Source organism: Chiloscyllium punctatum, chromosome 3 (assembly GCF_047496795.1).
Source record: "Chiloscyllium punctatum isolate Juve2018m chromosome 3, sChiPun1.3, whole genome shotgun sequence".
Classification (NCBI taxonomy): Eukaryota; Metazoa; Chordata; class Chondrichthyes; order Orectolobiformes; family Hemiscylliidae; genus Chiloscyllium; species Chiloscyllium punctatum.
In genome coordinates this window covers 106,223,142-106,240,947 of record NC_092741.1, presented here as the reverse complement: position 1 = coordinate 106,240,947, position 17,806 = coordinate 106,223,142, and the positions used below count along the sequence as shown (strand labels likewise).

Below are 17,806 nucleotides of genomic sequence, written 5' to 3'. Positions count from 1 at the left end.
TTCTAAACTTTATAATAACTAAATAATTCTAGGTAGACTTGTGCACCATCTACAGAACAGTATACTTAAGAAGGAAATCAGGAGGGCAAAAAAGGGGACATGAGATAGCTTTGGCAAATAGAATTAAGAAGAATCCAAAAGGTTTTTACAAATACATTAAGGACAAAGTTTGGTAGAAGATTTGTAGCTCGGGTGCTCGTTGTTGTGGTTCTGTTCGCAGATTCCCAGCTCGGCAAACAGAACCACAACAACATTAAGGACAAAAGGGTAACTAGGGAGAGAATAGGGCCCATTAAAGATCAGCAAGGAGGCCTTTGTGTGGAGCCACAGAAAATGGGGGAGATACTAAACAAATATTTTGCATCAAAGTTTACTGTGGACAAGGACATGGAAGGTATAAAATGTAGGGAAATAGGTGGTGACATCTTGAAAAATGTCCATATTACAGAGGAGGAAGTGCTGGATGTCTTGAAATGCATGGAGGTGGATAAATCACCAGGACCTGATCAGGTGTACCCTAGAACTCTGTGATAACCTTGGGAAGTGTTTGATGAGCCTCTTGCTGAGATATTTGTATCATCAATTGTCACACGTGAGGTACTGGAGGTTGGCTAATGTGCCATTGTTTAAGAAGGGTGGTGAGGACAAGCCAGGGAACTATATACCAGTGAGCCTGACATTGGTGGTGGGCAACTTGTTGGAGGGAATCCTGAGGGACAGGATGTACATGTATTTGGAAAGGCAAGGACTGATCAGAGATAGTCAACATGGTTTTGTGCATGGGAATCATGTCTCAGGAACTTGATTGAGCTTTTGAAGAAATAATAAACAGGATTGATGAGGGCAGAGCAGTAGATCCGATCTATATGGACTTCAGTAAGTTGTTTGACACAGTTCCCAATGGGAGACTGGTTAGCAAGTTTAGATTGCATGGAGTACAGGGAGACCTAGCCATTTGGATACAGAACTGGCTCAAAGGTAGAAGACAGAGGATGGTGGTGAAGGGTTGTTTTTCAGACTTGGAGGCCTGTGACCAGTGGACTGTGCCACAAGGATCGGTGCTAGGTCCTCTACTTTTTGTCATTTATATAAATGATTTGGATGCAAGCATAAAAGGTATAGTTAGTAAGTTTGCAGATGACACCAAAATTGGAAGTGTAGTGGACAGCGAAGAAGGTTACCTCAGATTACATAAGGATCTTGATCAGATGGGCCAATGGGCTGAGAAGTGGCAGATGGAGTATAATTCCGATAAATGCGAGGTGCAGCATTTTGAGAAAGCAAATCTTAGCAGGAATTATACACTTAACGGTAAGGTCTTAGGGAGTGTTGCTAAACAAAGAGATCTTGGAGTGCAGGTTCATAGCTCCTTGAAAGTGGAGTTGCAGATAGATAGGATAGTGAACTCAGCGTTTGGTATGCTTTCCTTTATTGGTCAGAGTATTGAGTACAGGAGTTGGGAGGTCATGTTGCGGCTGTACAGGACATGGTTAGGCCCCTGTGGGAATATTGCGTGCAATTCTGGTCTCCTTCCTATCAGAAAGATGTTGTGAAACTTGAAAGGGTTCAGAAAAGATTTACAAGAATGTTGCCAGGGGTTGGAGGATTTGAACTATAGGGAGAGGCTAGGGCTGTTTTTCCTGGAGCGTCGGAGGCTGAGGGGTGGCCTTAAAGCGATTTACAATATTGAGGGGCATCGATAGGATAAAAAGACAAAGCTTTTTTTCCCTGGTTTGGGGGAGTCCAGAACTAGAGGACATTAGGTTTAGGGTGAGAGGGGAAAGATATAAAAGAGACCTCAGGGGCAACGGTTTCACTCCGAGGGCGGTACGTGTATGGAATGAGCTGCCAGAGGAAGTGGTGGAGGCTGGTACAATTGCAACATTTAAGAGGCATTTAGATGGGTATATGAATAGGAAGGGTTTGGAGGGATATGGGCCGAGTGCTGGCAGGTGGGACTAGATTGGGTTGGGATATCTGATCGGCATGGACGGGTTGAACCGCAGGGTCTGTTTCCATGCTGTATATCTCTATGACTTTATGACCTTAACGTTTAAGTCATAACTGTTCTTCCAAGGGTTTGTACAATAAACAATAAACATATGGAACAGCATTCAACACAGGAAATCAAATTGGAAGTCTGTGTAAAGTGACATGACAGGATAATGTAAACATGGATCCTTCACCATAACAATGTAGAAATTCATCATGAACAAAACTAAGAATAGATAAATTACAGTAAAAGTTAATTGTCCGAAGTACTAATTTTCCCAGTCAAAAATAAGTATCTAAGAAGTTGGATAAGTGTCAAAATACTTTAGGTATGTAGCAAGGGAGCCAATTAAAGTGCACTTAAAATATAGAAAAGGATAAGTAATGCATGGCAAGAATAGGAGAAAGGTGCACAAAATTTGCAATTACTTAATAGGATGTGAAATTAAATAAAATGTCAGACATCAGGTCAAAGTACATATCAGAGGACTGTCGAATGCAGTACCTAGAGTAAGGAAAGGGAATGGTTTTTAATGTTCACTGTCCTTCGTTGTAACCGTGTTCACAGTTGAAGACAAAGACTGGCTGAGAATGTAAGTGTTGTTTCAAGCAATAAACCATTGTAGGTACCAAAATCAGACTTGCAGACAGAATGAAAATGTTCAAGAAAACATTCAGACCTTTGGAATATCTGATGGAGAGGAAACATTTTTTTTGTACAATAATATGATCACTTTTAACCAAAAAATTGATTGTATGCCTTTTAATACTTAATAAAGGCATAATATTAAGCTTGCAAATTCTCCCAAATAGCCTTAAATTGATCTTGATCATTCATCCAGAACTGTCACACTGGAGCATGGTACAATACACATACCACATTCTCAACTTTAGTCTTGATCAGGAATGCAAGTTAAATATTTATTGAAATATGCAGCACAATCAGAAGAATAATGGAATTCAGTACAAGTTATCATATAATAACACTGGAATTTGTCTTATCTACCAACTATATTTAAAAATGTCTAACAGACATTGCTAGCAACCACTGCTTTCAGCAAGGCAACTCCTAACTCTTCCCAAGAGAAACTGGGATAGGCTGTAAGGGATAACTGGTGTATTTTTGTTTAATGTTGCTGAGGGACAGCTTCTTGATGTGAATTAACAGGCCGTGGTTGATCTTAGAGACCTCCAAGGTAACATTGGTAAGGGATGGATAAGTTATGCTGGTGGTTCTCTGGCCAGCACACAATGAATAACACTAGAACTAGGAAGTGTCAGCTTCACCTCAGTGTACAAGAAAGGAAAGGCATTAGGAAGGCAGATCAACCTTATCAAAGGCTTGAAAAAGCTAAGGAGTAATAGTTTACCACAGTAATGGATACATAGAATGTCATTTATGACTATGATCACACCTATATAAATAATGTGATAGGGTGAAAGTCAGGTGTAGCCCAAGGGGCTGTGTTCTGAAAGCTTGTGTGATTTCAAATAAACCTGTTGGACTATATCCTGGTGTCATGTGACATTGATTTTGAAACAGTTCCTAGGCAGCTTTGGCTCGAGTAAACAGAAGACAGCTGGAAATTAGATACTAATTGTAACCTGGTTTGCAGATGGAAATAAAATATAGTTTTGGCAAATAATAAGGTACAATTCTACTCAGAGAAGATTGAATATATAGTTGTTGAGTGCTGATCTGTCTGTTTGAGATGTTCAAAATGTTAAAAGGATTCTCAACAGGAACAAAGTAATTACTTCCCTATAAGAGGGTAACAAGAATAAAAGGCAGGGCCTTAAACGTAGCAAGGTCAATTGGAAACAAAACTGTGAAATTCTTCTTTCACAAAGAATAATGGAAATATGAGGAACTCCACTCCAGAAGGCTGTAGATACTAGGTCGGTGAAATTTTCAAGGTATTTATAAAATAAGTAGATTTTTGAGATAAGGAAAGATACGTGCCTAAGGCAGGTAAACGCAATTGAATTACTTATCAGCCTTGGCCTAATTGAATGATGGAGCAAACTCACGGATGTACACCCAATGTTCTCATGCAACATACAAGTATTTCATAAGAAGGTAAGGCAGAAGATTCTTGAAAGCAGTCATTTGTCAATATTCTATCTAAGTATCAGAGTTCTTTAAAAAATAGATTTAATTAGCTTTCTTCTCTAGACTGAGAGGAAACATAGAAACTAGAAGCAGGATTAGGCCATTCAACTCTTCAAGTTGCTCTACCATTCAATATGATCATGGCCGATCCTCTATCTCAATGCCATATTCTTGCTTTCTCCTTTGATATCTAAAAGAAAATGCACCTCTTTGTCGAATATTTTCAGTGATTTGGCCTCCCCAGACTTCTGTGGTAGAGAATTCCACAAGTTTAGTACCCTTTGATTGCAGAAATCTTTCCTCGTGTCAGTCTTAAATAGCCTACCCAGTATTCTGAAATTGTAGCCCCTGGTTCCTGACTCTCCAGCTGGGGAAAAACATCCTCCCTACATCTCGTCTATGTGTAATCCTGTTAGAATTTTATACATTTCAGTCAGATCCCCTCTCATCCTAGTGAATATAAGCCCAGCCAAACCAGTCCGTCTTCATATGAAGGTGGGTGGCACAGTGGTTAGCACTGCTGCCTCACAGCACCAGAGACCCAGGTTCAGTTCCCGCCTCAGGCGACTCACTGTGTGGAGTTTGCGCATTCTCCCCATGTCTGCGTGGGTTTCCTTCGGGTGCTCCGGTTTCCTCCCACAGTCCAAATATGTGCAGGTTAGGTGAATTGGCCATGCAAAATTGCCTGTAAGTGTTAGGTGAAGGGGTAAATGTAGGGGAATGAGTCGGGGTGGGTTGCATTTCGGCGAGTCGATGTGGACTTGTTGGGCCGAAGGGCCTGTTTCCACACTGTAAGTAAATAATCTAATCTAATCTCTTGCTATCCCTAGTATTAATCTGGTGAATCTCCACTGCACTCCTGCAATGGCAACCGTATCCCTTTTCAGATCGGGAAACCAAAACTGCACATAGTGGTCCAGATGCAGTCTCATCAAGATCCTGTATAACTTCAATAAAGCATCTTCTGAATTCAGATCCTCATAATACAAATGTAATTTCAAACCTGCATTTTTGCCTTCTGATTTCATGTATTGCTATTCAGATGCTAAATTGCTATTTGCATAACTGGAACCTAGTTGAGCATTTCCTCAAAAAATGGGCCACAAAGATATCTCTCTGTCCTACATGTAAATTTGAGTAGATATTGCTCTCAGTTGCTCTCAGTGAAAAGAAAGGATCATTTAACAATTTCAAATATTACATACAGATTTAAAAGTTTGGGTTAAGTATTAACACTGAATCAAAGAATCTGTCGTAAATCATTTCAATGGGTTATTAAAAGGTGTAAATGTGAAGCTGAAATTCTGAAACAAGCAATGCTGGACACAGTGCTGGGCAGCAAGTCAGGAAGCATCTAAAGTGAACAGGAATTTATAATCCAGGTGTCGACTCTTGTCAAATTTAGCATCCAAAATGTTAAGCTTCTTTTGTTGATGCCTGTAGAATGGAGTATCACAGAAGAAAGACATTTGGTCCATATTGCCTGTGCCAGCTCTTAGGTAAAACTATACAACCTGTTCATTATCTACAGACTACAATTTATTTTATTGTTAAGAGTATTTATTTGACTCCCTTTTAAAAGTTACTGTTGAATCTGCTTTCATTGCTCCTTCATGGAATAAACTGCAGATCATAAGAAATCATTGTAACAACTAGTCAGTTTTTAACTGATCCAGGACACTGGAAGTTCAGGGGCATGTCAAGAAATTCCCTCAATCATGCTAATCACGGCAGAGAGGGAAACATGTCTTGACAAGCTGATCTTTTAGTATGACAGGGATTAAAAGCGCACAATTATTGTGTTGCATCACTAGCTTGGACAATATTAGGGGCTGGGCAGAGTTATTAAGACATTAATTTTACATATTCAGACACTTATGAGGGCCTTTAAAATATTTTGTTGAGTTAATGCCTTACTTTAGCAATTCTGTTGAAGAAAACCAAAGACATTTCTGAGAAGGTTGTTAGGATTCAGGGTTAACAAAATTGAATCTTGAGTATCTTGTGGATAGCTGATCTTAAGAGATCACCTGTGTCCAGGAACAGCTGTATGTGTAGAGTGTTGGCAGGTGAAAGTGGTGAACTAAGAACACTCGAGTTTTTTTAAATTAGTTACAATGGAATCGTTATTTCAAAAGCATTGCTGTAATGTTCTTCTGAGAAAATATTAACTACACTGAAGTAATCAAAGTTCTTTAAAGTAAATGTTATCTTCCTTTGATGGATGTATTTACCAACTGTTAGAATTTACAGTGGTGTTTTGGTATAAAGTTAGATTGTAAAATTCAAATCTTAAGCACTGTTTTGATTCCTTATACTTTAGCAACAAATTTGGCAATTTAGTCAAACTTACCACAATTTAAGTTAACCAAAGAAATGCGTTGTGATCTGGAGAGCAGTCACCATAGAATGCATCAGGATATAAAAGTAGGCAGTTTGATGCAAAGTGTGTAAGAAGTGCTAAGCAATCAGGAAGGCAAATAATATGTCACTTTATTACAAGGAGATTGTAGTTTAAAAGTAAGGTAACATTATTGACCAGGCCAGACCCACTCAAAATACTTTCAGAAGGTAGTCTGAAACTTTTTCTTATTTTAAAGGCAGATGTGAAGTGGGTGTTTCAGGTGTGATGTAATTGGTCAAACCATTTGGCTTCGAACAAAACAGAATTTATTTAAACTGTACAATTGAAACATAAACAAAAGAAAGCAGCATTTAGAGTAACTTAGCTATTGAAAAACTTAACAGACCCGATACAGTAACTATTACTAATTGACTGTTCCAATACAATAACATCCCATGAAAACACCCCTTGGCAAAAAGGTAAATTCAAACACAGATTCTTACAGGCAGGAGGGAACAACATCCAGAGAGAGATTTCAGAGAAAGTCAGAGGAATTCTTTACTGAAACTTGCATCTCCTGGACGCACTCATATTGTGACAGCTACAGCTAAAAACAAATTAGAAAAAACCTGAACTGGGAGAACTGGCCACTCCCATTCCATTGTTAAACTAGACTCTTTGGCATATCTGCCTTTACGATCTCTCTTCAAAAAAAAACAAGGATAAAGTAATCTTTTTAAAATGGCAGCATTATTACAAATTGTATAGGTCCTTCAGAAGGTAGCATGTATGATGTATGTTTTTGACCTGCTTACCTAAGAAAGGAAAGACTTGTCAGAAAGTGAGTGTTTCAAGCATTCAGTAGACTGATTTTTGTGATAAGAGTAGTCCAAACTAAATGGCATAGATTTGGGGTGAGGGGAAAAAATTTAAAAAGGACCTGAGAAGCAACTTTTTCACACAGAAGGTGGTGCATATGTGGAATGAGCTGCCAGAGGAAGTGGTAAAAATCGGTACAATTTCAATGTTTAAAAGATATTTGGACAGGTACATACATAGGAAAGGTTTAAGAGGATGTTGACCAAATGCAGGCAAATGAGTCTAGTTCAGTTTAGGAAACCTGGTCGGCATGGATGAGTTGGGCCGAAGGGTCTGTTTTCATGCTGTATGGCTATGACCCCATGACTCTGAGGATTTCTGTGGTGATAACTCTCAGAAATATAAGCTTAGAAGAACACAAAAGTATCCCAGTATTTCCAAATAGTGAAATCTCTTCCTTTAATGTAAAATTGCAATGCAGTTGAAGAAGCCTTTGGACAACCAGTTGGATCTTATAGGCATTTATATTCCTGATATCACAATGGGCTCGGTGATTGAACCAAACATAATTTGATGTATTTGTACTTTGTTGGTCCTTAATAAGTATGTATAACTTTGATCATTTGCCTGTCTAACAGCATTATAGAACAGGAAGAAAAACTGGTGGAAAATATTTCAAGAAAAACAAGTCTCTTATTTCAAGAATGAGGGGAAAAAAAAGCGAGGAATGACAATACAGTTTGACCATTATTATGAAGATCACTGCTTTTTATTTACATTGTTCCTGGAAGATGCCTGGGACTCGATTTTGCCTATTCAGTTTATATAAATAGTACCGATCGGTTAACCATTTTATTGTACATTTCTAGTTTAAGTATATGATTGAAATAATATCAATATCTTTGAATGTGAGCAAACTTCTCCAGTTCCTTTACTAAAGTATTCATCTTGTAGAATAAGGAATCAGCGCCACGTCATGGAAATTATTTCAAAAGCAAAGTGCTGAAGAAATGCAACAGGTCTATAGCAACTGTTGAAATAAAAGAGTTTCAAGTTCAGTATGCCATTTCCCGATATTTTCAGTTCTGACAAAGAATCACTGAACTCAATGTTAACTCAGCTTTTCTTTCTATAGCTGCTGCCAGACCTGCTGTGTTTCTCCAGCACTATCTTTTTGTTCAGGATTTCCAACATCTGCAGTTCTTCGTGTTTGTTTTTAAGGAAATGCATTTGTCCATTTATCATAGGAGAGGTCATCTGTTACCTGCAGAGAAAGACCAAATTGCTGTTTATTTGATTAATTAGATACATTAGTTGCACTATATTTTCATGCACCTTGAAAAGCATTCAGAGGAACATAAGAATTCCTAGGTCCATCCAGTTCTTCATCTGTGGATTTGCATAATGCTTTAATGAAGCTTTCAACTGATCATACAGAGCAAATTGAGAAATTGCACAAAATGAGAAAAGTGACGAGCAACATTGGTAGCCCAAATGTAAAATCATCTTTTTCTCTAAAATGTGTTTTAAGAATTATACTCTTCAAACTGAAATTAAGCTTGTGTATACCTCACATCGTGTAATTTCTTTGACTTGGCCTGCTGGATTGACTTTTATATCTTGTTGTGCTACTTCCATGACCAGGGCTCTGGTTTATGCAGAAGTGGAAGAAGTCTGGATCCCTGCTTCAACTAACGTGTCGAGATCATTCTGATCCTCGCCAAACGTTTCTGTACAAACTTAGCAAAAAAGCAGGTAGGTGTCATACAAATTTTATACGTAGCAAAAGTTTGTTTTTTTTTGTCATCACTGAAAGCCTGCATTTCTTTTTGATATTAATGCAATAATCTCACAAGAATCAAATTATTGTCTTTGCACTTTGCCAATTGCGTGGAAATCTTTTGGTTCGGATTTAATCCATCTGTCATATTGATCTGCATTAAGGAGAAACATTGATAACCAATACAGTTCTAGACTGGAGCTTCCACCAGTGATCAACAATGGATTTGTGGAGAAAAGGGAATGTGGACAAAGGGGGGAATCACAAGGAGTGAAGAGAATCAATAGAATGTGCAAGGGATGGCTTGCAACAGGCCATCCCCTTTCGAATCCCAAAGTCAATCATGTGTTGAATTCCTGAAAAGAGTCAGCTTCCCTGATCAGGCTTGGGCAGGCCCACTGGTTTGGCTGCACAGTTGTCCCACACAGTGAATCCCCTCCAGCCATGGAGAATTCCACTTGCAACAAGAAGACTTTATGGGCCTTGATTAGCTTCTGGGAATGTTACTTTTTCTGTAAAGTCAGAGATTTGGGAGGGTAATGGGGTCCCCATCATACAGCCCCTGTGCAAAAATCATTCGCTACCTCTGTTTCTGATCTCTGGTATGTCCTCTTGGAAGGCTAGACTATATTTATATCATCGTATTAGAGTCGTACAAGCAGAAGAGGCCCCCTTTACCCCAACAAGTCTGCCATGTATCTTTTAAAGGTTGCTAGGTATCCCACCTCAACTAACCTCCCAAGCAGTGCATTCAAGATTAGCACCACTTCCAGATGACAAAGGTATTTCTTCTCATCCACTCTAAACCTCCTGCCTTTTACTTTAAAATGAAGCCCCCCCTCATTACTGGCCCATCAACAGGAGGAATGGTTGCTTTCCATCCACCCCCTCCATGCCCCTCATAATCTTATACACCTCAGTCAGGTCCCGTCTCTGCTTTCTCTGGTCTAAAGGAAGCAATCTCAGTTTATCCAACCACTTTTCTAATTAAAGTGCTCCATCTCAGCCAACATCCCAGTGAATGGAGGGTGGCAAATATTATTCCCTTGTTCAAGGGAATAGGGATGACCCGAGGAATTACAGCCCAGTCAGTTTTATGTCAGTGGTGGCAAATTATTGTAGAGGATTTTGAGAGACAAGATTTATGATTATTTAGAAAAGCATAGTTTGATTAGAGATAATTGGCATGGCTTTGTGAGGGGTGGTCTTGCCTCACAAGCCTTGTTGAATTCTTTGAAATTGTGACAAAACACATGAAGGTAGAGCAATGGATGTGGTGTATATGGATTTTGGCAAGGCATTTAAGAGGATTCCCCATGGTAGGCTCATTCAGAAAATAAGAAGGCATGGGACACGGAGATTTGGATGTCTGGATACAGATTTGGCTGGCCCATGGAGACAGAGGGTGGTAATAGATGGAAAGTATTCAGTCTGGAGCTCGGTGACCAGTGGTGTTCCACAGGGATCTGTTCTGGGACCTCTGCTATTTGTGATTTTAATAAATGACTTGAATGAGGAAGTGGAAGGTTGGGTTAGTAAGTTTGCTGATGACACGAAGGTTGGTAGAGTTGTGGATAGTGTGGAAGGCTGTTGTAGATTGCAACAGCACATTGACAGGGTGCAGAGCTGGGCTGAGAATTGGCAAATGGAGTTCAAACTGGAAAAGTGTGAAGTGATTCATTTTGGGAGGTCGAATTTGAACACAGATTATAGGGTTAAAGGCAGGACTCTTGGCAGTATGGAGGAACAGAGGGATCTTGGAGTCCATGTCCATAGATACCTCAAAGTTGCCACCCAAGTTGTTAGGGTTGTTAGGAAGGCAGATGGTGTGTTGGCTTTCATTAGCAGGGGGATTAAGAGCCATGAGGTTATGCTGCAGCTCTATAAAGCCCTGGTTAGACCACACTTAGAATATTGTGTTCAGCTTTGGTTGCCTCATTATAGGAAAGATGTGGAAGCTTTAGAGAGTGTGCAGAGGACATTTACCAGGATGCTGCCTGGACTGGAGGGCATGTTTTATGAAGAAAGGTTGAGGGAGTTAGGGCTTCTCTCATTGGAGTGAAGAAGGATGAGAGGTGACTTGATAGAGGTGTACAAGGTGATGAAAGGCATAGATAGAGTGGGGAGCTAGAGACATTTTCCCATGGCAGAAATGTCTATCACAAGGGGGTGTAATTTTAAGGTGATTAGAGGAAGGTTTAGGGGAGATGTCAGAGGTAGGTTCTATACAAAGAGTGGTGGGTGTGTGGAATGCACTGCCAGCAGTGGCAGTAGAGTCCGATACATTAGGGACATTTAAGCAACTCTTGGATAGGCACATGAATGACAGTAAAATGAAGGGTATGTAGGTTAGTTTGATCTTAGAGTAGGATAAAAGGTTGGCACAACATCAAAGGCCAAAGGGCCTGGACCGTTCTATGTTCTATGGATCTCCTGTGCCCCCTCACCTGTGCAATCACGTCCTTCTTATAGTGTGGTGACCAGAAATGCACACTCTAGCTGTGGCCTTAGTCAAAGTTTTGTGCAGCTCCAACATTATCTCCCTGCTCTTATAATCTATGACATGACATTTAAAGCAAATGTCCCTTTTGCTGCATTGACTACCTTTTTCATCTCTCCTGCCATCTTCAAGGATATGGGGTCAAACAAACATCTCAAGATCCCTCTGTTCCTCTGAGTTTCCTCGGGTCATGCCATTCATTGGATTGTCCCTTGTTTCTTCTCCCTAAGTGCACCACCTCTCACTTATAGAGAATAGACAATAGGTGCAGGAATAGGCCATTCTGCCCTTCGAGCCTGCACCACCATTCAATATGATCATGGCTGATCATCCTTAATTAGTATCCTGTTCCTACCTTATCTCCATAACCCTTGATTCCACTATCCTTGAGAGCTCTATCCAACTCTTTCTTAAATGAATCCAGAGACTGGGCCTCCACTGCCCTCTGGGGAAGAGCATTCCACACAGCCACCACTCTCTGGGTGAAGAAGTTTCTCTTCATCTCTGTCCTAAATGGTCTACCCCGTACTTTTAAGCTGTGTCCTCTGGTTCTGCACTCACCCATCAGCGGAAACATGTTTCCTGCCTCCAGAGTGTCCAATCCTTTAATAATCTTATATGTCTCAATCAGATCCCCTCTCAGTCTTCTAAACTCAAGGGTATACAAGCCCAGTCTCTCCAGTCTTTCAGCGTAAGGTAATCCCGCCATTCCAGGAATTGACCTCGTGAACCTACGCTGCACTCCCTCAAATTTGGAGACCAGAACTGCACACAATACTCCAGGTGTGGTCTTACCAGGGCCCTGTACAGCTGCAGAAGAACCTCTTTGCTTCTATACTCAATCCCTCTTGTTATGAAGGCCAGCATGCTATTAGCCTTCTTCACTACCAGCCGTACCTGCATGCTTACCTTCATTGACTGGTGTACAAGAACACCCAGATCGCTTTGTACTGCTTCTTTACCAAAATTGATTCCATTTAGGTAGTAATCTGCCTTCCTGTTCTTCCACATTAAACTGCATCTGACCACTCACCTAACCTGTCCAGGTCACCCTGTAATCTTCTAACATCCTCCTCACATTTCACCCTGCCATTCAGCTTAGTATCATCAGCAAATTTGCTAATGTTATTACTCATACCATCTTCTATATCATTTATATATATTGTAAAAAGCTGCAGTCCCAGCACTGATCCCTGCGGTACCCCACTGGTCACTGCCTGCCATTCTGAAATGGAGCCGTTTATCACTACCCATTATTTCCTGTCAGCCAACCAACTTTCAATCCAAGTTAATACTTTGCCCCCAATACCATGCACCCTAATTTTGCTCACTACCGCCAAACCTCACTTTTCAACATTAAATTCCATCAGCCACTCATCTACCAAACTGACCAACCTCTGCATTTCTTCCTGTAAACTATATCCTCACTGTCAACCACCCTGCCAATCTTTGTGTCATCTGCAAACTTACCCCACATTCTCATGTGTACCGCTATATTCATCATGAACAACAAGGGACTCAGCACTGATCCTGCAGTAGGCCGCTGGACACTGGCCACTAGTGTCTCAAACTCTCTTCTACCATCATCCTTTGTCTCTCACCAGAAAACCAATTTTTGATTCAACTTGCCAAATTATCCCAGATCGTATATGCTTTGACCTTTTTATAAGTCTCCACATGGGACCTTGTCAAAAGCTTTGCTGGAATCCATGTAGACTACATCAACTGCACCATTCTCATCTATATACTTGGTCACCACATCAAAAAGTTCAATCAAATTTGTAAGGCATAAACTCCCTCCGACAAAACCATGTTAACTATTCCTGATCAAACCTCACTTCACTAAATGGGGGCTGATGTTATCCTTCACTATTTTCTCCGATAGTTGCCCTACCACTGATGTTAGACTTACTGGTTCCCTGGTCTCTCCCTACTACGCTCCTTGTAAAGTCGAACCATATTAGATCTCCTCCAGTCCTCTGGCACTTCCCACATCACCAGCGAAGAACTTTTTAAACATTGGGTTGGAACCCCTCTAATTTCCGACCTTGTCCTGGGATATAACTTATCCAGCCCTGGGTATGTGTCCATTTTCAAACATGCCTCATTCTTCACATCAAACTGCTCAAGGACCTCACAGTCACCCACAACGTGGGTGGCACGGTGGCACAGTGGTTAGCACTGCTGCCTCACAGCGCCAGAGACCCGGGTTCATTTTCCGCTTCAGGCGACTGACTGTGTGGAGTTTGCACGTTCTCCCCGTGTTTGCGTGGGTTTCCTCCGGGTGCTCCGGTTTCCTCCCACAATCCAAAGATGTGCAGGTCAGGTGAATTGGCCATGCTAAATTGCCCGTAGTTTTAGGTAAGGGGTAAATGTAGGGGTATGGGTGGGTTGCGCTTCGGCGGGTCAGTGTGGACTTGTTGGGCCGATGGGCCTGTTTCCACACTGTAATGTAGTCTAATCTAATCTATCTTCCTAAATTCTGTGCCAACATCCTCCTTCACAGATGTGAAGTTCTTGTTAAATGTCATTATCCTTTCTGTAAAGAATGAACTGTGTGTGGATCTAATACTGTCTAGAGTTATCCTGGGTGTCTGTGCAGATCGGCCATTCTGCTTTATTTTCTGTTAATGGGATAATATATAATTTCCTGATAATGAATCTGCTGTGCCTTTCTTAAGCTATAGGTAGACATGTAGGAGGCTAGAAGAATACGGCAAGCCAAGCAGCATCAGGAGGTGGAGACATCAACATTTCAGGTGTAACCCTTCCGGACTGGAGGTGGGTGTGGGGGGAGCTGCACCTCCCCTTACACCCACTCCTGGTGCTGAAGAAGGGTTACATCCAAAATGTTGATTTCTCCACCTCCTGATGTTGCCTGGCATGCTGTGTTCTTCCAGCCTCCTACATGTCTACCTTGGATTCCGGTATCTGCAGGGTTTTTTTTGTCTCTTTCTTTATCTATAGTCTTCTAATTGCGTGTCCCTTTCTATTTTGCCTTGAAAAGAGGGTGGAGGGATTGACTTTCCTTCATTAGCATAAATAGCAAGTGAAGCATGAAATCATAAACGGAATTTGCTGGAGAAACTAAGTAGGTTTGGCAGCATCTGTGGAGGGAAGCAGAGTTAATGTTTTGAGTCCAATGACCTTTCTTCAGAGCTCCAAGTCAAGTGTGGCATTAGAGTGGCTCAGTGGCTCCATGGTTAGCACCGCTGCCTCAAAGCGCCAGGGATCCGGGTTCAATTCTTGCCTTGGGCAACTGTCTGTGTGGAGTTTGCACTTCCCCCCCCCATGTCTGCGTGGGTTTCCTCTGGGTGCTCTGATTTCCTCCCACAATCCAAAGATGTGCAGGTCAGGTGAATTGGACAAGCTAAATTGCCCATAGTGTTAGGTGCATTAGTCAGGGGTAAATTTAGGGTAAGGGATTGGATCTGGGTGAGTTAGCCTTCATATGGTCGGTGTGGACTTGTTGGGCCGAAGGGCTTGTTTCCAGACTGTGGGGAATCTAATCTAATTTATAAAAATTTCTTTATCATACTTCTGTTTCCACATATGGGACCTAAGGTCTTTTGTGCTCGATTTGGGCTAACATTTCAGACAAAAGTGTTCCAAACTCTCTACAATCCAACACACTTACTTTGCCGTTACAATTCTCAGAGAAATACAAACACATAGATAATGTGAAAGCAATTGTTCCAATGACATCTCAACTTTTCTTCAAGGTCTCCATTACTTCAAAAATGTGGTATTAATTGGCTCACTACAAGATCGTTATGTTCCCTACCATTCTGCTCGAGTTGAAATATGTAAAACCGCTTTAAAAGATAAACAATCAGGTAAGATTATATACCTGGCAGCTCTTATTGCTTAAAGGATTTGACCAATGATACTTAACTCAAGATGAGGCTTCTTAATGTCTGAATTCTACTTTCTGTACTTTTGTAAAACAAATGAAAGCAGAAACAATTCACAATGTCTACACAAAATTCACATTACTTTCTTACATTTCCTATGTCAAGATAATCTGGTGTAGCAAACGTTTATGAAAGTAAACAACCCTGAAATCACATTCAGACCTAATGAAACTTCTGTATAATATTTCTCTTTTTAATCACTTGTTCTGCTCTGTTTCACAGGACCAGTATATGCTGAGATGGTCCAAAATCTTCTAACACCGGTGCTTGAAAATAAGGAATGTAATTTGGTTCGATATGACATTATCCATGCATTGCCCAACACTGCTAATTCATTAATAGGACGAGCAGCTCATATTGCAGTTCTCGATTCTGAAATATTTTTGGAGAAGTTTTTTCTGGTTGCGGGCCTTAAATATTTTCAGTGAGAATGGGTGCCATTGACTCTTACCTCTTTATTCAAGGAAATACATTTGATCACAGAACACTGTCTACTGAAAGAAAGTAAGACTATTTATACATTTTTGTATTAGAAATGATCCTGCGTTGAGTCCTCGGAGATAGTTAAAAGATCTCAACACGTTTATGCCTGTTGGTTTGTGCTGTGCAATACCAATTTTATATTTTTATCTGTCTTATGTAACTTTTTTTTTCCGGTTCAGTTGTTCTGTGTTTTTTAAAAATTTTATTCTACCTTTTTAGGTATCAGTTAATAATTGAAATGATCAGGGTGCACTGATATAACTTTACTTTCTAAATTTATAAAGTTAACATCCATTAGTAAATTAGAGATAATATGTTAATTTAATTAATCACTTCCAAAGAATTCATTTTCATAGTCTAATTGAGAGACTGTTGTATGTATCATTTTTAGCATGGACGTTGGCAACTGGAAACCCTTTAAGACGCTGCTATATATTTATACATTTTTAACATTGCTCAGCCTGTAGGAATTCTACAGATCTCTTTTTCATTTCATGCAATCTTTCTGAAAAGACCAAATACTGTTGTATACAAGCATACCTTGTTTCACTGTCAAATTTTAAACTAGTTCATAAATGTCTTCTATACATTTTTATACAGAAAACATCCTCTTACAACTCTTAACCATACCTGTGGAACATGATACTTTTTCTACTACTGAAGTGGAAAGCTTATTTGCTATGGACTTTTAGAACTGAAGAAACTATTTTCAAATCTTCTCATACTCTAAATGTAATATAAAACTTTTGACCATCATACTACTAGTCTGATGATCTTCATTTGCAATGATTGTACTGCACCATGGTATAAACTCCAATACACTGACCCCAGCATACACCAGACATTTAATCAACCCTTTTACATTCTGAGAAAGTTGTGGTGAAGAGCCAACATTTCAAACTCCTGCTTTAATGAACAGTCAATTGACCTCACTGTTGAGATCCTTATATGTCAACATATTTGTGTATGACATTTACTAAAATGTAGTTAATGCTTGTCATTGTTTTTGAAAACCACATGAAAAATGTGCTATGGGGAGAGTCCATTTTATTTGCTCTCAATGCGGAGCTGGAGGGACAGCATGTGATAGCATAAAGCTATGATGCATTAGTGTTGTTCTAATTTTTACAATACTGAAATTTTTAAAAATTATGCAGAAAAATACTGCATTCATTTTTGAAATGTTTGAGATAATTAGGCATTCTACTCTAATTTGTAAGCTGTAAAATAGAGGAAACCTTTCCAATTTAATTTATTTATTCTTGGTGGCCTGATTAACAGTGAGCATATCGTGTGGTGTTATGGGTTACTAGTGCATATCTGACTTCTAACAAAAAGAGAAGGAAAGGACGCATATTGCTGTCACATATGCTTTGAACAAATTCATAATAATCTGTATTGTAACATTCAAACTACACGGTGCATGTATCATCTGTTTGTCGCCTTGTTTTTCAACCTGCAAGCTCACAAGGTCAGGAAACATCACTATATAAGTGACAGTTCTAATAAACATGTTGTATATGTTATACTATAATATATTGTGCAAGTATATATTTCTTTTACCTTTACATTTATTTCACAAGGTAATATGGTATGATGCACACCGCAATACTTGCTGCACATGTTGTCTATTTAAATGTATTTGATCATTTATTGTTTAACTGGTTAGCTGGTTGTATTTAAGTGCATAACATAAGACATAGGACAAGAATAGGACATTCATTCCCTCTAGCCTGTCTTACCATTCTATAAGATCATAACTGGTCTGTTCCAGGCATCAACATCTCTTTGGTGCTCGCTCTTCATAGCCCTTAACTTCTCAATATTCCAAATATCTATCAACCTCCTGTTTAAATATTTT

The 17,806-nt window shown here is 39.8% G+C and overlaps 1 protein-coding gene across 6 annotated transcripts in view; it reads left to right on the top strand.

Annotated features, from left to right (window-relative positions):
- fam135a (family with sequence similarity 135 member A) overlaps nt 1-17,509 on the top strand; it is a 306,374-nt gene extending 288,865 nt beyond the window's left edge. For 4 of the 6 annotated variants that reach the window (XM_072557981.1, XM_072557946.1, XM_072557955.1 and 1 more), the window contains 3 exons: nt 8,913-9,023; nt 15,271-15,384; nt 15,685-17,508. In XM_072557981.1, the coding sequence (XP_072414082.1) occupies nt 8,913-9,023; nt 15,271-15,384; nt 15,685-15,890 (431 nt within the window). In that variant the 3' untranslated portion in view covers nt 15,891-17,508. Of the gene's footprint in view, nt 1-8,912; nt 9,024-15,270; nt 15,385-15,684 lie in introns of all 6 variants that reach the window. The other 2 variants (XM_072557991.1, XM_072557972.1) reach the window with 1 other exon arrangement.
- The last annotated feature ends 297 nt before the right edge of the window (nt 17,510-17,806 follow it).